The sequence below is a fragment of the Pan paniscus genome, chromosome 1 (genome assembly GCF_029289425.2).
Source record: "Pan paniscus chromosome 1, NHGRI_mPanPan1-v2.0_pri, whole genome shotgun sequence".
Lineage (NCBI taxonomy): Eukaryota > Metazoa > Chordata > Mammalia > Primates > Hominidae > Pan > Pan paniscus.
The window spans coordinates 216,495,707-216,519,508 of NC_073249.2; the positions used below are offsets into that span (position 1 = coordinate 216,495,707).

A 23,802-nucleotide genomic window follows, 5' to 3' on the forward strand; every position below is an offset into this window, starting at 1 on the left:
AACAGAGTGAGGAAGCCCAGAGCTTCATGACCCGCCACAGTCAACTCTGTCGCACGTCCAGTCACCGGGATCTGAGCTGGGGAGCTGAGCTCCAGAAAGCTCCATGATGGTCAATTTCATGTGTCAGCTTGGGCAAGTTCTAGTACCCAAGGTTTCAGTCAAAAAAGAATGTAGGTGTGTGTGAGGGCATCTGCAGTCAGTTGGCTTGAAGGAAAGGAGGGTACCCCTGAGAATGTGGTGGGCCTCATCCTATCAGTTGAAGGCCTTAAGAACAAAAACTGAGGTCTTGGGAGAAGAAATTCAGCCTCAAGACTGCAGCATTAACTCCTGCCTGAGTTTCTGGCCTGCCTGCCTGTCCTACTAATTACAGACTTGCCAGCCCCTACAATCATGGGAGCCAATTCCATAAAATAAATCTCTTTATATACAGTCATGCATTGCTTAACAGCAGGAATACATCCTGAGAAATGTGTCATTAGACAATTTCATTGATGGGCAAACATCATAGCATTACACACTGCAAACATCATAGTGTGTACTCACACAAACCTAGATGGTGAAGCCTCCCACACACCTAGGCTCTCTGAGATAGCCTGTTGCTCCTGGGCCACAGACTTGCACAGTATGTTACTGTACTGAATACTGCAGACAACTGTGACACAATGATGAGTATTTGTGTATGTAAACATATCTAGACATAGAAAAGGTACAGTAAAAGTATGGTATTAGAATCTTATGGCATGGTGGCTCATTACAGGCATGGTGGCTCATGCCTGTAATCCCAGCACTTTGGGAGACTGAGGCAGAGGATCACTGAAGCCAGGAGTTTGAGACCAGCCTGGGCAACATAGCGAGACCCCATCTCTACAAAAAATACAATAATTAACCAGGCTAACTACTGTATTTATAATACAATAATTATTATTGCATTAATAATACAAAACTTCGGAGGCCGAGGCAGGAGGATCATTTGAGCCCAGGAGTTTGAGGCTGCAATGAACCATGATTGTGCCACTAGACATAGTGTCATGACTGTGTGCAACCTAGACGTAAAGCCAGATTCTGTCTCAAAAACAAAACAAAACAATCTTAGGAGACCACTGTTGTATGTATGGTCTGTCGTTGACTGAAATGTTTATATGGCACATGACTGTGTGTATACACACACACACACACACACACACACAGACACATGAGATATATAAATACATAGCTATTTTAAGATATATAAATATAAATATCCAATTGTTTCTGTTTCTCTGGAGAACCCTGACTGATCCACCCCAGTGCAGCCACCTGCCGTCCACCAAGGGCTGCACCCAGGCTGCTGGCACTGAGAGCTGACATCCTGTGGCCTTGGGCTTGACTGGCCCTAACCCCTTATCTCAGCACTGTTCTGACCTTTATTAGTAGAAATGGGTTCCAGTGGACATCCCAGGACAGAGGGGTTTGGCTTTTAGATGGCCAGCATGCCTTTCTGTAACCTTTGACCCAGGGGTCAGTAGTACAGACTGGGGTCAGCAAGCTACAGCTCCTGGACCAAATCCGGCCCGCTGCCCTTTTGTGTAAATAAAGTTTTATTGGAACGCTGCTGTGCTCACTCATTTGCATGCATCTGTTTCTGTGTGATCCATGGCTGCTTTCATACGATGATGGCAGAGTTGAGTAGTGGGCAGAGAGGGTATGACTTGCAAAGTCTCTTGGAGGGGGACAGGCCTTCTGGGCTCAGCTCCTCAGAACCATCCCCCGTGGGAGCTCCTCCAGCCACCTGGGGCTGTGTGGGGAGGACTGTGAGTTCTCAGAAGATTTGGTGCAGCAGCTCTCAGACTTGAGTTTCAGTTGTGCAGATTCCCAAGCCCATGCCTGGAATTCTGAGTCAGAGGCCCAGGTGGGGCTCAGAAACCTGGGCTTGCTGTCCACAGGATTCTGATGCTGGGGGTCCGAGGACCCATGTTTTAGGAAACCCTGGATTTGGGAAGCCTGATTTTCCCTGTCCTGGCTAGGCAGAGACATCTCTGCAGATATGGACACCAGGCCCTCAGGGCGCCCCATCTCTGTGGTCACCACGGCCCCCAGGGGTGTCTGGGCCCCACCTTGGCTTTAGGACCAAGGTCACGGGGAGACATAACAGCCTGCCCGAGGAAGCCCTGGTCAGCAGAGCTGGGCGGCACTGGCTGGAACTGCCACCACGATAAGAGATGTCCTTCCTGGTGCCAAGCCAGGCCACCCCCTCACCAGTTCACGCCCTTTCCCAAGATGGCAACTGACCCTGCCCCAGCCCTGGCTTCCGTTGAGCTGCCTTGTCCTTTCTTATCTTGCAGGAGTCCCGCTTCTGCTCTTCTCTGCACTCGGCCACCTTGGCTCGGAAGGAAGCTGCTGGGGACCGGCCTGCTGCAACCCGCCTCAGAATCTCTTTGGGACCTCAGCGGCCCCAACCCTAAAATGGGTAGGGAGATAAAAATCTGGGACTCCGGCCAGGTGCGGTGGCTCACGCCTGTAATCCCAGCACTTTGGGAGGCCAAGGTGGGTGGATCACTTGAGGTCAGGAGTTTGAGACCAGCCTGGCCAACATGGTGAAATCCCGTCTCTACTAAAAATACAAAAAGTAGCCTGGCGTGGTGGCACACGTTTGTAATCCCAGCTACTCGGGAGGCTGAAGCAGGAAAATTGCTTGAACCTGGGGGGCAGAAGTTGCAGTGAGCCGAGACCGTGCCACTTTACTCCAGCGTGGGTGACAGAGCAAGACTCTGTCTAAAAAAAAAAAAAAGAAAACAAAAAAATCTGAGACTCGCAGTCAGGAGGTCTGGCTGAGGGATTATGATGAGGACCAGGCGAGGGCAGGGGTCCTGTCTGCCTTGTTTGCTGCTTAGCTCAGGGCAAATGCTCAATCCAGTGTGTTGAGAAGTCATAGGTGGAATACCAGGCTTAGGATCCCCTCCAAATGCCCCTGTAGAGCTCACTACCAGCACAGACAGACCGTCTCCTGGAGGAACAAAGAGAGACACCAGGTGGGCTTTTCAACCATCGTCTCTTTATTTACAGCTCAAGAGCACATGCAACATGACATCATGAAACTACAAGGGCGTGGCACTTCCCCCTCCCCCTGCCGCTCCCCAACTTTAAAAAGGAAGTACAGCACCCTAGGAAGTTGCCTAAGAGTCAGAAAACCCTACACTGAGGGTCCCAGGCCGAGATGCTCCCTTCATTGCCTCCAAAAATAAAGACCAGTTGCAGCCCAGGAGGCTGGGCCTCAGAGCCTGGGAGTTTGTCATTGCTGGTAATTAGCTACGCAAAACAGGTCTCGGATTTGCCAACTCACACCTGAATACAAATAGCCCGAATTATCCGAATGTCCCTGACCACCCCACATTTCTGTTTTCCCCGTTGTATCCTAGACCTGTGATTCTCAAATTTGATCGTGCCCAAGAATGACCTGGAGAACTTGTGAAAAGCCAAATGGCTGGGCCCCACCCCCAGAGATTCTGGCTCAGTAGGCGTGGGGTGGTGGGGCCCAAGAATCTGCATTTCTTTTTGTTTTTTTTTGTCTTTTTTTGAGACAAGGTCTCGCTGTATTGCCTAAGCTGGAGTGCAGTGGTGCGATCATGGCTCACTGCAGCCTCAACCTCTTGGGCTCAAGCGATCCTCCCACCTCAGCCTGGAGAATAGCTGGGACTACAGGTGTGCACCACCATGCCCGGCTAATTTTGTTATTTTTTGCAGAGATGAGGTCTCCCTATGTTGCCTAGGCTAAGATTCTGCATTTCTACCAAGCTCCCAGGTGCTGTTACTGGCCCGGGACCGTAATCTTGAGTGTCTAAGGTCTAGAAAGCCTCTTGCACCCGGAAGTGACCCAGCCATGGATCCTGTATCAGACCGCTTGTTCTGACTTAGAATTCAGAAAATACACTCCCTGCAATATAAAGCCCTGGTTCTGCAAACCGCCCTTCCCAGGAAAGGCAACCGTTCCTGCTAACCTCCTCCCCAGGAAACACACACAGTCACCATTGCCTGTCAGAGTGAAGACTATCACAGAGGTGACAGGGCTCAGTCCAACCCCGTGAAACCGCCAGTGAGGAGCCACAATGGTTTGCTTCTCTGGCCTCTCCACTGTCTGTCCTAGCACCATTTTCCTGGCTGTTCTGTTGTTTTATAAACCTGTTCCTTGCAGGTTTCAGGTATGCTGTCTCTCCAGCTGCAGAGTGAGCCCCAAGGCAGGGGCCGTGTGCCCACCACCTCAATGTTAGGTTTTGTTGGGTGGGTTGAATATGGCTTGAAATAAGGACCCACCTCCAGCAGCTCAGTGGTAGAAGGGGTTGTGGCTTTAGGATTTACTTTGTGGCTTGGTCACTCCTCAAGGGGCTGTGAAGCTGTCATTTTCCCACAAGCCTTGGCCCTCATGTCATTGCATGCTCAGCCTATTCCCAGCAGGCATGGAAACCACTCTTGGTGTCTCCAGACAAACCACAGAAAGGCAGCCCTGTGGGAACAGCAGGTATTCCTGGGATCCGCGGTGAGACTCCAGCTGGAGGAGTGCAGGAGGGTTCAGGCCACGGGCCCAGCAGCTACTGGTTGCCACCTGGCCTCCTGCTCAGCTCCCCCACTCCACCCAGGGTATCATTTTAGACTCCAGCACCCATTTTATTGCAAAGCCACTTACTCCTCCAGCCCTGCCTCGGTGCCTGGAATCTGCACATGCTGCCAAGGGCTGAGGCCAGAACAGTTTTCCAAACCTCTCTGACCATGGAACCGTACCCTGACCCTTTCTAATGGAGCATCTCATGGTCCCAGTGTTCTATGGAACACACTTTGGGGAAGGAGCTTGAATGGTGACTTAGAAATGATCTCAGAGTATGTGATGGGTCATTGTCAAAGAACCGACATCTAAAATTCTCCTAGAATAACAAATTAGCTAACACTGGAGGTTTATTAGGTGCTAGGCACTGTTCTAAACACCTTATAAGAATTCTGCATTTTTGCTGACTCTCTTTTCGGACTCAGCCCGCCTGCACCCAGTTGAAATAAACAGCCTTGTTGCTCAAAAAAAAAAAAAAAAAAAAAAAAGAATTCTGCATTCACAGGCCAGGCATGCTGGCTCATGCCTGTAATCCCAGCACTTTGGGAGGCTGAGACGGGTGGATCACCTGAGGTCAGGAGTTTGAGACCAGCCTGGCCAACATGGTGAAACCCCATCTCTACTAAAAATACAAACAGTAACTGGGCGTGGTGATGCTTGCCTATAATCCCAGGTACTCGAGAGGCTGAGGCGGGAGAATCACTTGTACCCAGGAGGCAGAGGTCGCAGTGAGCCGAGATCGCGCCACTGCACTCCAGCCTGGGCAACAAGAGTGAAACTCTGTCTCAAAAGAAAAAAAAAAAAAAAAAGAAGTATGCATTCACTACTCACAACAACCCTATGAAGGGAGAGTTATTATTCCCATTTTACAGATGAAAAAATCAAGGCACAGAGACCTTAAGAAACTTTCCTAAGGTTGCCAAAGCTGTGAGAGGTGGAATAGGTGGATTTAACACCAGCCACACTGCTACAGATGGAAGGGGAGAGCAGAGACTCTCAGCCCCAGCTGTACCTGAAGTTACCTGGGAGAAAAACTATGAAGCCCAGACCAAACAAAACAGAAGCTTTGTGGGTGGGCCCCAGGCCTGTGAATGTTCCTGGATTATTGCAACGTGCAGCCACCGTTGAGAGTGAGCAGGCTTGAGCAGGGGTTGGCAAACCGTGGCCCTCAGGCCAAATCTGCCCCACTGCCTGTTTTTGCGCAGTTGGCAAGCTAAGAGCAATTTTTGCACTTTTAAATGGTTTTAGAAAATTAAACTAATAATATTTTATGGCCAGGTGCGGTGGCTCACACCTGTAATCCCAGCATTTTGGGAGGCTGAGGCGGGCGGATCACCTGAGGTCAGAAGTTTGAGACCAGCCTGGCCAACATGGTAAAACCTTATCTCTATTAAAAATACAAAAATTAACCAGGTGTGGTGGCACATGCCTGTAATCACAGCTACTTGGGAGGCTGAGGCAGGAGAATTGCTTGAACCTGGGATGAAGAGGTTGCAGTGAGCTGAGACTGAGCCACTGCATTCCAGCCTGGGCAGCAGAGCAAAACTCCATCTCCAAAAAAAAAAAGAAAGAAAGAGAGAATAATATTTTGTGACATGTGAAAAGTATACGGAATTCACATGTGTGTCCATAAATAGTTTTCCTGGAGCATAGCCATGAATTCATTTACACACTGTCTGTGGCTGCTTCGAGCAACGGCAGAGCTGAGTAGCTGGTGGAGATCAGATGGCTTGCAAATCCTAAAATGTTTATTTGGCCCCTCACAGTAAAAGTTTGCTAAACCCTGGATTAGAGGAAATTGGCTTCTGTATGAGCAAAATAAATTTAAGATAGACCTAAGGAAGAACTTCCTGGCAGAGAGGTTGGTTAGACACTTGAGAGGGCTTTGGGATTCCCAGCTCTGGAGTTAAGAGGTTCCATCCACCCATCCCTCTTTGGAAATGTCAAATAGAGATAGCTAGGGCAAAGAGATGGGCCTTGAATTTCCAACCATGGAACTACCCTGGCAACCAGTGGCAGTTCTATGGGCCTTTTAGCTTTGTCCTGACCCTCTGTGTTCTCCATGGCTGATGTCCTAGGACCATCTAACAGCTGTCCCCCAGCCATAGTAATGCTGGGCTTTCTTCCTGCGGTACTCCTTAGGGTTCTAGCCCCATAGAGCCAGCACAGTCCCAAGTCACCACTTAATGTGAGGCACACACAGCATGTGGGTTGTCTGGTCTCAAGTACGAAGCTGCTGGCAGATCCGCCTTTTTAAATTTTTAAGTGTTTTATATTTTTGGAGTCTCACTCTGTCGCCCAGGCTGGAGTGCAATGGCGTAATCTCGGCTCACCGCAACCTCCGCCTCCTGGGTTCAAGTGATTCTCCTGCCTGAGCCTCCTGAGTAGCTGGGATTACAGGCACCTGCCACCATGCCTGGCTTATTTTTGTATTTTTAGTAGAGATGGGGTTTCACCATGTTGGTCAGGCTGGTCTCGAATGCCTTACTTCAAGTGATCTGCCTACCTCGGCCTCTCAGAGTGCTGGGATGTCAGGCGTGAGCCCTCGTGCCCAGCCTTAATTTTTGTATATTTGGTAGAGACAGGGTTTTGCCATGTTGGCCAGGCTGGTCTCGAACTCCTGACCTGAGGTGGTCCGCCCACCTCAGCCTCCCAAAGTGCTGGGATTACAGGCATGAGCCATTGCGTCTAGCCATATCTGCCTTTCAGCTAGCCTGCTTTGATCTCCCAGTTCCCCTGCCCTCCCCGCTCCCTCCCCACAAGGTTCCCATGCCCATCAAACTTGGATAGGGAGAGAACAAGCATATTTAGTTTCTTCTAGATCTGCCTGCTTTCCTTGGTGCCTGACCCCTGACCCCGACTGATTTTTCCAATGCAGTAAACATCTCTGGCATCTTATGGGTATGATCCAGGCCAGTGAGGAATTTGGCCAGGAAAGTCTTTTGTCATTTGCAACCTGGTTCGCCCTGGAACAGAGGGTTGGCCAGGAGTGAGATGCCAAGTGGGGGGATTTAAATGGTTCTCCTGAAGTGACCCCTGAAGCCAGATCTGCTGGGACAGATGTTCTGGGTGGGCATTGTGAGTCTGGCCTGTTAGGGGCAGTTAGCTTCAGATAGCACCTCAATTTCAGGCGAGCCTCAACTTCCCAGTGGGCTCTGCTGCAAAAATGTGGGGTGGGGTTCCAGGGATGGTTTTGTGGTCCTGGAAATCACTAAACACTATGCAAAGTGGGTAAACATGGGCAATATGTGTGGGGTTTTTTTGGATTCCATGCTTGCATCAGAACCCCTGGGGTGGAAGCGCTCCAGAAAACTGTAAAGTGCCTGTCCAGGACTGGATGATCAGGACCACAGGGACATAAAGGCCAACATGATTCTTTTCCCCAAACATTTCTTATCCCAGGATATCAGCTACCAGACCACAGGGATCAACCTGCCCAACTTATTCCTGCAAGCAAGTATGTGCTTAAGTTGTATTTTGTTTTGTTTTTAAACATGATACACCTTTATCCAGGGAAGGCAGAGAACAGTCAAGTTATTCCAGCCACAGAGGAAGGGAATACCAGGGTGTAAGCCTCTCTTGCCAAAAGCCTTAGAGAATCTGGAAGAAATTCTTGGCTGTGGAGCAGCAAGAACGTGGGCCTTGGAGCTGGACAGCCTTGGCCCAGGTTCATGTCCTTGCTCTGCCATGTACTTCCTAGGACCTCTCAGTGGGTCCCTGGGCCAGCAGCCTCGCGTTCCCTGGGAGCTTGTTAGAGCACAGAGCCCACTGAGTCAGATGTGCTTTTTTTTTTTTTTTTTTTTTTTTTTGAGATGGAGTTTCACTCTTGTCCCCCAGGCTGGGGTGCAGTGGCACGATCTCTGCTCACTGCAACCTCTGCCTCCCAAGTTCAAGCGATTCTGGTGCCTCAGCCTCCGAGTAGCTGGGATTACAGGTGTGCACCACCACGCCCGGCCTAATTTTTGTATTTTTAATAGAGACGGGGGTTTCCCCATGTTGGCCAGGCTGGTCTCGAACTCCTGACCTCAGGTGAGCCACCCGCCTTGGCCTCCCAAAGTGCTGGGATTACAAGCGTGAGCCGCCGCGCCCGGCCAGATGTACATTTTTAACTGGACCTCCAGGTGACTCTTAGCATGTTCAGGTTTGAGGAGCACTGACCTGGGACCCTGGGCAAGTCGAGTCAAATAACTCCAGCGTGCCTCACGGTCCTCAACCTGTCGCATGGTGATAATGCCTACTTGAAAAGGTCGTTGTGATAATTCAATGAGATGATGTATTCCAGCACTTAGCACAGTGCCTGGTACATAGGAGATGTTCCATATTCATCTCCTGATGGTGGACCTTCTTTCGGGAAGTTTAAATTTCTTTTCCACTCTCAAAAACGCCTCTTGGTTTTGAACTTGAAGCTGTTGCAGTGCTGGAGTCGGACAGTAGAGGGCACTCTCGGCATTGCCATCGCGGAGAGCAAGACACGCGGGATGGAGGCTGCGTGGGTCTGGACTTCGTGTGTGCAGGTGCTGCGGGCCGGCTCCTGGGCACCCACCCAGCTCATTCGCCGAGCGGCTCCCCTCCTGGGGTTGAGTGTCCTGGGCCTGAGTCTGCAGCCTTAGCCATCTGTTCCCCAACTTGATCTCCCACTGCTAGTTACAAACAAATCGCCCGGCTTGTGCAAACCTCCCGGGCTCAGTCCCCAGTCCCGCGGGGCCGCTAGACGTTGATGAAGGATCCCTGGTCGCCGTTGGCCGTCTCGGGCTCCACACAGCGCCCTTTCCTCCGTGTAACCCTGCGGTTCCGGTGGAATTTGGCATAGCAGCGCAGCCCTGGGCGAGTGGAGGCAAGGGGGGTCAGAGGCGCGAAGGGCCCGTGCCATCCCCTTCCTTCCCCTGCACGCTCGGGGCCAGCCAGCTCCCTCCTGCCTTCTTTATTCTGCCCTACAACCCAGCTTCCTCACGGCAGCCCCAGTGAGCTTAAAAGACACGAACCCAGAAGAGGGGAGGAATGAACACGGAAGGAGAACGGAGAAGACTCAGGGCGGTGAACATATTCTGTGTGACACGTAATGGTGGGACATGGCATGCATTTGTCAAAACCCACAGAATGCACCGCACAGTGAACTAAAACTTACGTTGACTTCAGTTAGTAATAATAATACATCACTATTGGTTTGTCAAGCAACAAATGTACCAAGAGAGGCCGGGCACGGTGGCTCACGCCTATAATCCCAGCGCTTTGTAAGGCCGAGGCAGGTGGATCACTTGAAGTCAGGAGTTTGAGACCAGCCTGGCCAACATGGTGAAACCCCGTCTCTACTTAAAAAAATACAAAAACTACCCAGGCATGGTGGTGGGTGCCTGTAATCCCCGTTACTTGGGAGGCTGAGGCAGGAGAATCACATGAACCCGGGAGGTGGAGCTTGCAGTGAGCCAAGATCATGCCACTGCACTCCAGCTGGGGCGACAGAGCTAGACTCCCTCTCAGAAAACAAACAAACAAACAAATCTACCACATGATTGCAAGATGTTATTAATAGGAGAAACTGCATGCAGGGGCAAAGCAGGTATATGAGAACGACATTCTGTGAAATTTTTCTAGAAAACTGCTCTAAAAATAAAGTCCACAGGGTACGGTGGCTCACACCCGTAATCCCAGCACTTTGGGAGGCTGAGGTGGGAGGATCGCTTGAGCCCAGTAGTTCCAGACCAGCCTAAGCAACATAGGGAGACCCTATCTCTACAAAAAATGTAAAAATTAGCCAGGCATTGTGGCATACACCTGTAGTCCCAACTACAGGAAGGAGGGGCTAACATGAGAGGATCCTTTGAGCCCAGGAGTTCCAGGCTGCAGTGAGCCTTGGTTGCACCACTGTAGTTCAGCCTGGGTAACAGAGTGAGACTCTGTCTCAAAAAAATTAAAAAATAAAATACACAGATACATTCAATTAAAAAGTCTATAATTTTGAAAATTGGAAAGGAAAAAGGTTATTAATTTTTTTTTAAGTGGCTCAAATTCTGCCCTTCCCTGTAAAACATCCTATGGAGAGCCATTGCTTTTTTTTTTTTTTTTTTTTTTGAGATGGAGTTTTGCTCTTGTCACCCAGGCTGGAGTGCAGCGGCACCATCTTGGCTCATGCAACCTCTGCCTCCTGGGTTCAAGTGATGCTCCTGCCTCAGCCTCTCGAGTAGCTGGGATTACAGGCATGCGCCACCACACCCAGCTAATTTTGTATTTTTTTTTTTAGCAGAGATGGGGTTTCACCATGTTGGCCAGGCTGGTCTTGAACTCCTGGCCTCAAGTGATCTGCCTGCCTCGGCCTCCCAAAGTGACGGGATTACAGGCATGAGCCACCATGCCAGGCCTCCCTTTTTTTTTTTTTTTTTTTTTTTTGAGACAGGGTCTTGCTCTGTTGCCTGGACTGGAGTGCAGTGGCATGGCAAGATCTCGGCTCACTGCAATCTCTGCCTCCTGGGCTCAAGTGATCCTCCCCACTTCAGCCTCCCAAGTAGCTGGTACTATGGGTGTGCGCCACCACACCCGGCTAATTTTTTTTTTTTTGTATTTTTGGTAGAGACAGTGTCTCTCTACCTTGCCAAGGCTGGTCTCCAACTCCTGGGCTCAAGGATCCACCTGCCTTGGCCTCCCAAAATGCTGGGATTACAGGCATGAACCACCCCACCTGGCCTCCAATGCCCACTTCTGTCTACCCTTTCTTTTTTTTTTTTTTTTTGAGACGGAGTCTCTCTCTGTTGCCCAGGCTGGAGTGCAGAGGCACGATCTCAGCTCACTGCAACCTCCGCCTCCTGGTTTCAAGAGATTCTCCTGCCTCAGCCTCCTGAGTAGCTGGGATTACAGGTGCGCGTCACCACACCTGGCTAATTTTTGTATTTTTAGTAGAGATGGGATTTCACCATGTTGGCCAGGCTGGTCTCAAACTCCTGACCTCATGATCTGCCTGCCTCGGCCTCCCAAAGTGCTAGGATTACAGGCATGAACCACCCCCCTGGCCTCCAATGCCCACTTCTGTCTACCCTTTCTAAAACAACTGTAGGACTCATTATCACATTATTATCTTTATAGCCCTTATTACTTACTTTTTTTTTCTTTTTGAGACAGAGTCTCACTCAGTCACCCAGGCTGGAGTGCAATGGCAGGATCTCGGCTCACTGCAATCTCCGCCTCCCGGGTTCAAGCGATTCTCATGCCTCAGGCTCCTGAGTAGCTGGAATTACAGGCAAGTGCCACCATGCCCATCTAATTTTTGTATTTTTAGTAGAGACAGGGTTTCACCATGTTGGCCAGGCTGGTCTCACTCCTGACCTCAAGTGATCCTCCTGCCTCGGCCTCCCAAAGTGCTAGGATTACAGGCATGAGCCACCATGCTCGGCCATAGCCCTTATTATTTTCTAAAGACATACTATCTATGTATTTGATTGTTGTCTGCTCATATCACTAGAATGTAATTCATGGGCACAGAACTTGCTGGTTCTTTTCACTACTGAACCCCCCAGTGTCCAGAGCAATGTCTGATACACAGTAGGTGCTCCCTAAATATTTAACTGATTAGATGAGTGAATAATCAGAACTACATAGCTTTATTGCCGAGGCGGGAGGATCCCTTGAGCCCGGGAGTTAAAGCTACAGAGAGCTGGGATTGCGCCACTGCACTCCAGCCTGGGTGACAGAGTGAAACCCTGTCTCAAAAAATAATTAAATTAAATTTAAAAGTCCACAATTTTAAAAACTGGGAAGAAAAAGATTTATTATTATCATTTTTAAGACAGGGTCTCGCTCCATCATCCAGGCTGGAGTGCAGTGGCACGATCATGGTAGATAACTCTCTGAGGCTAATATGAGCAAAACGGGGCATGTATCTCAGGTCCACAGAGGGGCTGAGCCCCAATTCCCCCATCCAGGAGATGTGTGAATGCTGATTTGATATTGGATGGAACTGATTAATTATCGTTCATGTTTGGCATTTTGTTTTTAAAAGAGTACTTGTCTTTCAGAGGTACACACTAAAATATTCACAGGTGAAATACCTGTAAGCTCCCAGGAGTTGCTTAGAAATCATGTCGGAATAAGGAAAGCGTGTGAGAGATGATAGACACAGATTGGCCGTGAGTTGGTATTTACTGAAGCAGAGTGATGAGAAATGGGCGTTCATTAGACTATTCTAACTACTTTAGTATATATTTGAAACTTTGCAGAATACAAAATTGAAACTGGCTGGGTGTGGTGGCTCATGCCTGTAATCCCAGAACTTTGGGAGGCCAAGGCAGGTGGATTGCTTGAGGTCAGGAGTTTGAGACCAGCCTAGGGAACATGGCAAAACTCTGCCTCTACCAGAAATACAAAAATTAGCTGGGCTGGTGGCATGCGCCTGTAGTCAGAGCTACCTGCAGGGCTGGGATGGGAGGATCACCTAAGCCTGGGAAGCAGAGGTTGCAGTGAGCCAAAACTGCACTGCTGCACTCCAGCCTGGGTGACAGAGTAAAACCTGTCAAAACAAAACAAAAACCTGAAACTATTCCCCCCACTTTCCTGGCTGTGTAAGTTTGGGCATCATTAAGCTTTCTGTGCCCCAGTTGGCTTATTTGTATGGTGGGGATCATCATAGCCCCTTTCTAGGGGTGGTCATGGGGATTTCAGTAGAAAAGTGCTCAGCACAGAGCCCAGCACACCTAGGCGAGGTGGGGGCACGGAGGAGTTAAAGAGGCAGCTGGGCAAGTGCATCCTTCCCTGGGACATGCTGGGAAACCCACCCCCACCCCATTATCACACTTCAATGCCTCCGCTGGGATAGAATTCTGGTGTGAAAGCGGCAGCCTTCTGAGGCTGGATCTAATTTAAAGAGATGTGCTCCTATCTCCTCCCTTCTCTTCCAGATAGTGGGAGATTGCGCCAGCTTGTATTTCAAAAGTTGAGAAAAGCAAATCTCAGAAATGATGCCAAGAATCAGTACTAAATGAGTTCACAGATTGGGAAGGCACTGATAAAGCTGTTCTTGCTCACGTCTTCGGCTCCCGAGGGATTCTCCCACCTACACCCCCGCCGCAGGCCCATGATCCACCCTCTGCCAGGAAAGCTTGTCCCCCACTCGGTGCAGAAGCAGCTTCGAGAAAGGGAGGCTTTGTGGTTCTCAGAGCATGGGGAGCCCCCCGCAAAGGAGTCTGGACCCACCTTCCACACACATGCAGTCATCGAAGCATTTGTTGTTGAGGCCTCGGTTGTGGGGTGTGCAGAGATGCTCCCGCAGGTCGCAGCAAGTCCCTGCCAACACAGAGAGCACACGCAGTCAGCCAAGCTGAGCCGCCCCTCCCCGCAGCCCTGCACTCGGTCCCACTGGACAAGAGATCCATCATCTCTGTGGCAGGCCGTGCCCTGGCGGGGTGGGCCACCTGGTGTGCAAGGCTCCTGAGTGGAACCACAGAGAGATGTCATGGCCGAGGCCCCCAAGGATCGGTGGCAGAGACCCCAGCTGCCTCAGATAGGGAACTGATTGATCATGGGAAGAGCGAAGGTGGTGTGAGGTCTCCTCCCAGACAGAGCCAGTAGAACAGCTGGGGGCTGCCAGGTGTGGAGTCAGCTCAGAGCTGGGAGGGGCCTCAGGATCCCCAACACCAATGTCCTCTTTTGACAGATGGGGAAACTGAAGTCCTGGGCACCTGCCATGGAGCCGGCTCCCAGAGCGACTGTCCAGTCGGCCCAAATGCGGGCCTTTTCTTTGTGCCCAGGGTGAAAACAATGGTTTGGGAATGAAGCAGCCTGTCAGGGAGCTGGTGGTTTGCCTTATACAATGCTAATTGCTGGTTTGGTTGCTGTTTTGTAGAATATTCTGGTCACTGATCTAACAATCGTGGTGCCGTGGAGGTGTGCCGCTCAGATCTCTCTTGGGGAAAGCGCTTGCTGGCGGCCTCCAGCTGGTACAGCTTCAGGGCCACCTTGGCCCATGGCAGGCTGTTCCCAGCAGCCCCTGCCAATGACAGGCATGGGGGTTCTGGGGCCCAGCCATTTCTGCTCAGCACGGGCCTCGTCTAACAGGCCACCTCTGTACTGGAGCGCCCATCCGGTGCATGATGTCTGAAGCTTCCTCCATGCTTCCTCCACCTTTCATCATTCACAAGTGTTTCCCACCCCTAGCCCACCCCAAAATAAATCTGTTGCACTTTTTGTTTTGTTTTGTTGAGACAGGGTCTTGCTCTGTCACCCAAGCTGGAGTACAGTGGTGCGATCATATCTCGCTGCAGCCTTGACCCCCGAGGCTCAGGTGATCCTCCTGCCTTAGCCTCCTGAATACCTGGAACCACAGGCGCACACCACCAAGCCTGGTTGGTTAATTTTTTATTTTTTTATTTTTGTTTTATTTTGAGACAGAGTCTCGCTCTGTCAGAGTGCAGTCGTGCAATCTCGGGTCACTGCAACCTCCACCTCCCAGGTTCAAGCAATTCTTTGCCTCAGCCTCCTGAGTAGCTAGGATTACAGGCACCTGCCACCATGCCCGGCTAATTTTTGTATTTTTAGTAGAGATGGGGTTTCACCTTCTTGGCCAGGCTGGTCTTGAACTCCTGACCTTGTGATCCACCCACCTCGGCCTCCCAAAGGGCTGGGATTATAGGCGTGAGCCACCGCACCCAGCCAAGCCTGGTTATTTTTTAAAATTATTACTATTTTTGGAGATGGAATCTTCCCGTGTTGCCCAGGCTGGTCCTGAACTCCTGGGCTCACGGGATCCTCCCGCCTCGGCCTCCCATAGTGCTGGGATTACAGGTGTGAGCCACTGCACCCGGCCTCACACTTCTAACTTACCTCAGTATCTGCTTCCTGGAAGGTCCGACAGACCCCCAAGGGCCCCCAGGGTTTAGGACATTAGTTACAACGTCCGGCTTCTTGTTTTTAGACTGTCTCCATGGAGACGGCTGCCGAACAGTGAGGATGTCACCAAAAGCATCTCCAGAATGCCTGGCAGTGTTGTGATGGGACAAGGACAGCATTAAGCCCTGCCTGGTGTCAGGAGGAAGAGGGCAAGAGAGGATCATCCCGATTTAAGGCAGCATGGGGCTGTGGTGAAGAGGCTTTCCAGCCAGGCCAGGTTGGAGCCACTTCTTAACCGTGTGACCTTGGGCAAGACAGCCTCTCTGGGGCTCAATCACCTGGCTTGAAAACTGCGTTGTTGTGAGTAATGTATTTTTTTTTGAGACGGAATTTCACTCTTATTGCCCAGGCTGGAGTGCAATGGCACGATCTCAGCTCACCACAAACTCCGCCTCCCGGGTTCAAGCAATGTTCCCGCCTCAGCCTCCCAAGTAGCTGAGATTACAGGCGCACACCACCATGCCCAGCTCATTTTTGTATTTTTAGTAGAGACGGGGTTTCACCATGTTGGTTAGGCTGGTCTCAAACTCCTGACCTCGTGATCCGCCTGCCTCGGCCTCCCAAAGTGCTGGGATTACAGGCATGAGCCACCATGCCCAGGGTATTTTTTTTTTTTTGAGATGGAGTTTCCCTCTTTTCGCCCAGGCTGGAGTGCAGTTGCATGATCCCAGCTCACTGCAAACTCTGCCTTGCAGGTTCAAGCGATTGATTCTCCTGTCTCATCCTCCCGAGTAGCTGGGATTACAGGCATGTTCCACCATGCCCGGATAATTTTTATATTTTTAGTAGCGATGGGGTTTCGCCATGTTGGCCAGGATGGTCTCAAACTCCTGACCTCAGGTGTTCCACCCGCCTCAGCCTCCCATAGTGCTGGGATTACAGGTGTGAGCCACCGTGCCTGGCTGTGAATAATGTATGAAATGAATGGATGTCTGACAGCAACTCTCAGGAAAGTGGCAGCTGTTGTTATTATTTATCATCCATGAAGGGTCAAGGATTCTCAGGTCCTGCACATGTGGGAACCCCCACTCCCACCCAGGTTCCCTCCCAGCACCCAGCCTGGTGCCTTGAATGTGGGTGCTGGCTGGTACCTGGCAGGCAGTCTTGGTGATGGTCGCATGGTTCCCCTTCGGCTGGTGATGTTTCGTTACCATCACTGGAGAGTTTACCGCGGTGTTTCTCTGGGGATAAGAAGATCTGTCGTCAGAAGCTGGGGCCCAGCAGAGCAGAGGTTAAGCACAGGGACTCAGATGTTGGAATGCCCATACCACCACCCTACAGCATGGCTTGGACAAGGCACTGTACCCCTCTGTCTCTGCCTCGGTTTTCTCTTCTCTAAAATGGGATCAACAGTACTATGGACCTAACAGGTATTTTCCCTCAGGGTAACATGAGTGGAAACATGGAAGTGTGTGGCACGTGATAAGCATTTGACAGCATTCTCCATTCCAAGTGGTGTTTCCAGGTTAGGCTCCATGCTCCCCCTCTCCCCACATCCCACCTTTGGACATCTGAAGATCAGACAGGGCTCACTGGGGCCCCCACCTCAACAGATGGTGCGGGAGGGCAGGGCACCCAGGCATGGAAGGTAGTGGGGTAGGTGGGCATACCTTTCTTCTTTGCAGAGGGCCAACCATCAGGTTTTAAGTCTTCATAATCGGTCCAGTCGAACAAGGCCATGTCCAGCGTGGGCATCACCTCCCCGTCAGACCTGGGCTGTGCCTGCTGGAGACCGTGGAGAAGGGGGATGTTGGAACCTTCAAATCCATGGAAGCAGGAGTGTGGAGTCCCAAGGTCAGAGGGCAAAAAAGAGGCTTCTCAGAGGCCACCTTATCCTCTGCTGGGCAGCCTGGAGTCTCAGCCCGAGGACATAAAGATGGCTGCCGGAGGCTCTTGTTCCAGTGGCCACTAGGTAATTTCCTTCCTGTGCAGCCATTACTCAAGAAGGACCATGCAGACACACACAGGTGAGTTACCTACCAGGCCCTCTGAGGAGGGGCAGAGACCACCTGCAGGCTGGGAAGGCAACCTTGCTTGCCCAGGGTCTTTAAGCCCACGAGGAGGGTGTTGGAAGTAGCCCAGCCACTCACTGGACTTTCCCATCCCTTCCTCTCTCTGCAGAGGTTACCAGCAATCCGTGGCACCATTAAGGCCACAACCAGGGCTCAGTCCCACTCACAGCCTGGGCCAGTGGCCCCAGGAATGCAGAGGGCTAGAGGTCCTCAGCAATAGCTGGATCTACACATGGGCATGTGCGAGCACTAGGGCATGGGCAGGAACCGCACCTTCTAGGCTGGCCTGCAGGGGGCCTTGGATGATAAGACGGATAACCATGTATTCCTGGGAAATGGTCTGCAGCTTTTATCACAATCTCAAGGGGGTGCAAGACCCCAAAAAAGGATAAGAAAGATCTGCTGCTAAAAAAGCTTTATTTCTTTTGTATTTTTGTAGAGACGGGTTTTCACCATGTTGGCCAGGCTGGTCTCGAACTCCTGACCTCAGGTGATCTATTCGCATCGGTCTCCCAAAGTGCTGGGATTACAGGCGTGAGCCACCCACTGCACCTGGCCTATTTCTTTTTTATGTATTTTTTATACATATATATTATTGATCCTTTTAAATAATTTTAGTTTGAAAACCTTTTTTTTTTTTTTTTTTTTGAGATGGAGTCTCACTCTGTCGCCCAGGCTGGAGTGCAGTGGCGTGATCTTGGCTCACTGCAAGCTCTGCCTCCCGGGTTCAAGCAATTCTCTGCTTCAGCCGCCCAAGTAGCTGGAACTACAGGTGCCTGCCACTACGCCCGGCTATTTTTTTTTTTTTTTGTATTTTTAGTAGAGATGGGGTTTCACCATGTTAGCCAGGATGGTCTTGATTTCCTGACCTTGTGCCCGCCTTGGCCTCCCAAAGTGCTGGGATTACAGGCATGAGCCACCGCGCCCGGCCTGAAAACCTTTAAAAGCCACAGAAGAGGTGCAAGAATGATGCGGTCAGCTCCTATATACCCCTCTTCAAGAATCACCAGTGGGTAGTGTTTTTGCCACATTTGCTCGCTTACTTTCTCTCCACATTTTTTTTTTCCCTTGAGACAGGGTCTCACTCTGTCGCCCAGGCTGGAGTGCAGTGGTGCAATCATGGCTCACTGCAGCCCTGACCTCCTGGGTTCAAGCGATCCTTCTGCCTCAGCCTCCCAAGTAGCTGGTACTACAGGCACATGCCCTCATGCCTCTCTAATTTTAAAAAAAAGTTTTGTAGACACAGGGTCTCACTATGTTGCCCAGGATAATCTCAAACTCCTGGGCTCAAGTGACCCTCGTGCCTTGGCCTTCTAAGGTGTTAGAATTACAGGCTTGAGCCAACATGCCCGCCCCACATATCTTTTTTTTTTTTTTTTTGAGACAAAGTCTCACACTGTCACCCGGGCTGGTGTGCAGTGGGGCGATCTTGACACGCTGCAGCCTCCGCCTCCCAAGTTCAAGCGATTCTCCTGCCTCAGCCTCCCGAGTAGCTGGGACTACAGGCATGCGCCACCACGCTCAGCTAATTTTTGTATTTTTAGTAGAGATGGGGTTTCACTATGTTGGCCAGGCTGGTCTCGAACTCCTGACCTCGTGATCTGCCCACCTCGGCCTCCCTAAGTGCTGGGATTACAGGCATGAGCCACCGCACCCAGCCCACATATCTTTTTTAAAGATCTGATGCAGATGGGTCCAAGTGTTAGCTAATGCTTATTAATTCTGGGTCTTGACGACACAGTTTTAAAAATCACCATTATTATGCTTCATGCTCCTCTGTACACAGAAAGCTCCTCCCCAGGCCTTGCTGCTCTCCATGCAGACACCAGCATGCTGAGCTACCGCTTGCCTCCTTGGCTGTCCCCAGAGTGGGCCCCCGGGAGCACTTTGCCCTGGACAGTGGCAGACCCTTGTCAGGATGGAGCACCCACCAGGGCTGGAGCTAGACTGGATGGGCAGCAGGAGATCTGGTTTCAATCTAAGTAAGCTCTGTGGCCTCCTGCCCCCGTGCCTCAGTCTCCCTACATGTATTAAGAGGGCTTTCCATGACATGGGCTCAAGGACCCTTCCAGATCCGAGGCTGTTTGGGGACCCCTTACCTGGGGCCGCAGGGAGGTGACGGGCAGGATCAGGGACTCTTCTGTGGCAGGTGCTGCCTCAAAGGTGGTGAGAAAGAACATGGTGGGAGCCAGGCTGGTGGAGGATTCCTCCATGGCTGCATCCAGCACCTGGGCTTCGGAGAGCTCTGCCTTCTTCATCAGGGAGCTGGGACCTCGGACCAAGGCTCGGCCTGAGACACAGGGTGGGGAGCACAGGGGCTATATCTGCTTGCCACCTCGTGGCAGTCTACAGTAGAACCCACAATTTATGCTGCAAACTAGGAGGCAGCAGGCACTGTGTGACAAGCCCTTGGTTCAGCCCCCATTCCTGCTTCCTACCCTTCTTGGGAGGTTGGGGGATGGGAACTCGGAGGAAAATGTCTTGGAAGAACTTGCAGTGTCGCTGGGGAGACAGTCCAAGGATTCTCCCTGTAAAGCAACATTCCAGCAAGTCCAAGTCCAGATTGGCTGGGCGCAGCCAGATATGTAAGTATAACAAATAGGAACTAGTAGGATTAACCATGGAAGGCTTCCTGGAGGAGGTGAAGTTTGAGTAGGGAGAAATGTCATGAGGCTGAGAATCATTGCAGTGGCCTTTGAGGAAGCTGGGAGGTGGGAATCACTGCTTATCACACACAAGTGAGTGCATCCTGTGTGGTGACAATTAGTCATCACCCCATTAATGGAGCACCTGCTGTGTGCTGGGTCCCAGAGGAGTTGTGTCACAAGCGTTATTTCGTCTAACTACTGCAAGAGCTCTGGGAAGTGGGTGCTCCTTCAGTCTCATCTACAGGGAAGGAAACTGAAGCACAGAGAGGTTAGGTGACTCACGCAAGGATGCACAGCTCATGAGTAGCAGGGTCTGGATTCAGCTCCAGCAGGGCTGGAGTGCAGGGGCTCAATCTTGGCTCACTGCAACCTCTGCCTCCAGGGTTCAAGTGATTCTCCCACCTCAGCCTCCTGAGTAACTGGGATTACAGGCATGCGCCACCACCCCTGGCTAATTTTTGTATTTTTGATAGAGATGGGGTTTCTCCATGTTGCCCAGGTTGGTCTCCAACTCCTGATCTCAAGTGATCTGCCTGCCCAGCCTCCCAAAGTGCTGGGATTACAGGTGTGAGCCACCACGCCCAGCCTGGCCTGAGGTTTCACAGCCAGTCATTAGCAGAGCAGGGCCTAGCCCGCAAACCTTCTCCGTTCCCCACCTCCTCCTCACCATATCAACTCTCCCAGGAGGCCTGGCTGCAGCCCTGGAGCTGGCGGAGTGGGAGCCCAGCAGGACGGGTCCACACCCCACGTGTGCCCTTTAGCTGTCCTCAAAGGTCCCAGCATCCTCCCCTGAAAGCTGACACAGGTAACTCCAGGAGTGGGAGGCTGAAAGTCGAAGCCGGGGGACCCTGACTGACCTCTGCCCTCTTGGGGGGTTCTCAGGCCTCACAGGGAAGCCAGCCTCAGCTGTTTGCACAAGAAGGGGTGTTGAAGCTCCATTGCCTTCCTGCCAAAGAACCCTGCTGTCACCACTGCATTTGTGGCACTCGGCATGTCCCTAGAGGCAGTCGGGTCACATGGAAAGCTTAGAAGCCAAGTTCCCTGGCTTAGGGCCAGGCAAGGCTGGGAGGAGCCACCTGACTGGAGCTGAGGGGACATGTCTGCTCTGAGACTGAATGGGCACGGGGAGGGGGAAGCCTGGGCCAGCAGGGGGCTAGCTAGCTCCCAGGGGATGTGGGGGAAACGTTAAGGAAGGTGGGAAGGGCTAGGGGAGCACTGAGACAAATAGGGCAGAGGCAGGAGCGGTAGGCAAGCGATGCCTCTCCTGGAGTCACCTGCGTCCAGGCTGGAGGACACTGAGTTGGCCTCAGCAGGGGGCTGAGGTTAACCAGAACAATGACTGCTCATGGCCCTGCCAGCTGAGCTCCAAGCGCCCCACTAACCAAGTCTCTGCAACGACACTGAGGGTAGATGGGATGGGACCAGTCTCCTTGCTTTACAGAGGGGAAAACCGAGGCACAGAAAGAGAACTTGCCCAGGGCCACACCCTAGTGGTGGAGGCAGGACCTGATCTCGGGCAGACCTGGCTTCAGAGTCTAGGCTCTTAGCTCCTACCGGATGCGTCAGAGTCGAGTAAGAAATGTGCTTGGAGGGCGCTGAACTGTTCCATTTCTACTCAGAACTTAAAGTAGGAGAAATTTAGGTCAGATACAAGGTAGAACTTCCTGATTCAGGAGGATGATCTGTTGATAAGACAGATTATTATTATTATTTTTTGAGACGGAGTCTCGCTCTGTCACCCAGGCTGGAGTGCAGTGGCGCCATCTCAGCTCACTGCAAGCTCCGCCTCCTGGGTTCACACCATTCTCCTGCCTCAGCCTTCCAAGTAGCTGGGACTACAGGCGCCCACCACCACGCCCGGCTAATTTTTTGTATTTTTAGTAGAGACGGGGTTTCACCGTGGTCTCGATCTCCTGATCTCATGATCCGCCCGCCTCGGCCTCCCAAAGTGCTGGGATTACAAGCGTGAGCCACGGCACCGGGCCGCGATAAGACAGATTCTATTGCAACACATCCCTCTCCTCTTCCCATGCCCCAACCCCAGGCCTCTCCCAGCCTCCTCCCCTTACCAGGTCCCTCTGGCTTCAGTGAGACCCCTCCTCTCCTCTGGACCTCACGCCCCTGACCCTTGCCTGCATCCTCTCCTGCTCCCCTCAGTCCATGGCAGGAATCACCCCCATCCCCACCCCTCGCAGCCCTCCAGCTACCTCGGTGCAGCCTCAACCTGTCCCTGCGTCTCTTGTGCTCCCTGCTGCGTTTCCTGGTCCTCTCCCAACCTGGAGGTCGGTTCTCCTTCTCGGGGTAGGGCAATGCCAGCCCCAGGAGCAGGTCCTTGTCCTGCAGCAGGCCTGCAGGACTCTGCTCAGGCAGCAGCCCCTCAGCCTCTGGCAGCCTGGAGGCCTGCCTGGTGGCGGTGACCACAGCCCCATCCTGGGCCTGGCTGGGCAGGCCTGGGCCCCACTCCTTCTTGCCCGGGCCCCGCCGGCGGTGGTGGCTGGCCTGAGGTGTCCACAGCGCTGGGCCTGGGAGGTCAATGTGATTCTCAGGGAGGTTCCGGGCAGGGGTCCCAGGTGCAAGGGCGCCTGCCAGGCTCAGCTCCAGGGGCAGCAGGAGGACGAGGAACAGCATGGGGGCGGTGTGGATGGCAGGCCCAGCCATTGGCTCCTCCCTGCAAGAAGAGCAACACCATGAATGCGCAGCCCCAGGCCTCTCTCTGCTGCCCCTCACTCAAATGATTAAAGCCCAGTTTTTCTCAACAGCCATAGAGGGAGATTTTGCTCCCAGTGACATTTGGCAATGCCTGAAGACATATTTTAGTTGTCAAAACTGGGGAGTGCTACTGGCAGGTAGAGGTTGGAGCCCGTGGATGCTGCTAAACGCCCAACAATGCACAGGACAGCCCCCCAAACCAAGAATCATCCGGCCCAGAAAAACAACAGTACGGAGGCTGAGAACCCCCGGCTTAAATCGTTTCAGCAGCATTCAAGTTCCAGATTAGTCCAGAATTCCTTTCTCTGCACAAACCTCTGCCCCTTACCAAGTCCCCTAGAAGGAACCGAGTCCCTCAGAGCTCAGAAATATGCCTCTGGCCCCTGAGACTTGACTCGGAGCCTAATTCCATACAAATGGAATAATAGCGTTTGAGCGCACGCTGTAGGCAGGACCCACGTTAAGTGCTTTGTGTGAATTCATGTCACTTCGCCCTTTCAAGAGCTCTCTGAAATGGCTCCTGTTATTTTCCCCATTTTTCTGAAGTGGCAATTAAGGCTCAGAGAGGTTAAGTCACACCTAGTAAGTGGCACTGTGTCATTCCTGTCCCTGAGCCCTGAACCCCGTGTGGCTGTCCCAGGATGGCCCAGCTCTGCCTTTCTCTTCTCCTCTCATGATGAGCTCTGAGGCCCCAGAATGTTCTGACACTGTCCCTTCCCCTGGGGGAGGGGCTTTGGGAACAGCTTTGCAGACTTGGCTCTGACCCCTGCAGGGTAGACTGAGCCAACCCGACCTAGCCTCAGGACATCCCCCTCAGGGGACCCAGTGCCCTCCCTCCACACTGGAGGGAGAAGCTGCAGCTCAGGGGGTGGTGGGGGCGACTGTCAGACTCTGGAGACCTCCTGCCCCCATGCACCACCCGCAGCTGCTCCTCCACGCACCCCTCTCCATTGTACCAACCTCACTGTATCCTGGAGCTGGGCACTAGGTT

The 23,802-nt window shown here is 52.0% G+C and overlaps 1 protein-coding gene across 2 annotated transcripts in view; it reads right to left on the reverse strand.

The window, feature by feature from the left end:
* Positions 1–447: 447 nt before the first annotated feature.
* The window catches only part of DRAXIN (dorsal inhibitory axon guidance protein), a 36,896-nt gene continuing 13,541 nt past the window's right edge, over positions 448–23,802 (reverse strand). Inside the window, exons 2-7 of one of the 2 annotated variants that reach the window (XM_057299847.2) lie at positions 22,310–22,770; positions 19,554–19,744; positions 17,053–17,167; positions 16,534–16,623; positions 13,751–13,840; positions 448–2,983 (exon numbers count right to left, since the gene is read on the reverse strand). In XM_057299847.2, coding sequence (XP_057155830.1) covers positions 2,718–2,983; positions 13,751–13,840; positions 16,534–16,623; positions 17,053–17,167; positions 19,554–19,744; positions 22,310–22,760 — 1,203 coding nt within the window. In that variant the 5' untranslated portion in view covers positions 22,761–22,770 and the 3' untranslated portion in view covers positions 448–2,717. Of the gene's footprint in view, positions 2,984–6,247; positions 9,394–13,750; positions 13,841–16,533; positions 16,624–17,052; positions 17,168–19,553; positions 19,745–22,309; positions 22,771–23,802 lie in introns of those variants that run through there. The other variant, XM_034955399.3, reaches the window with a different exon arrangement.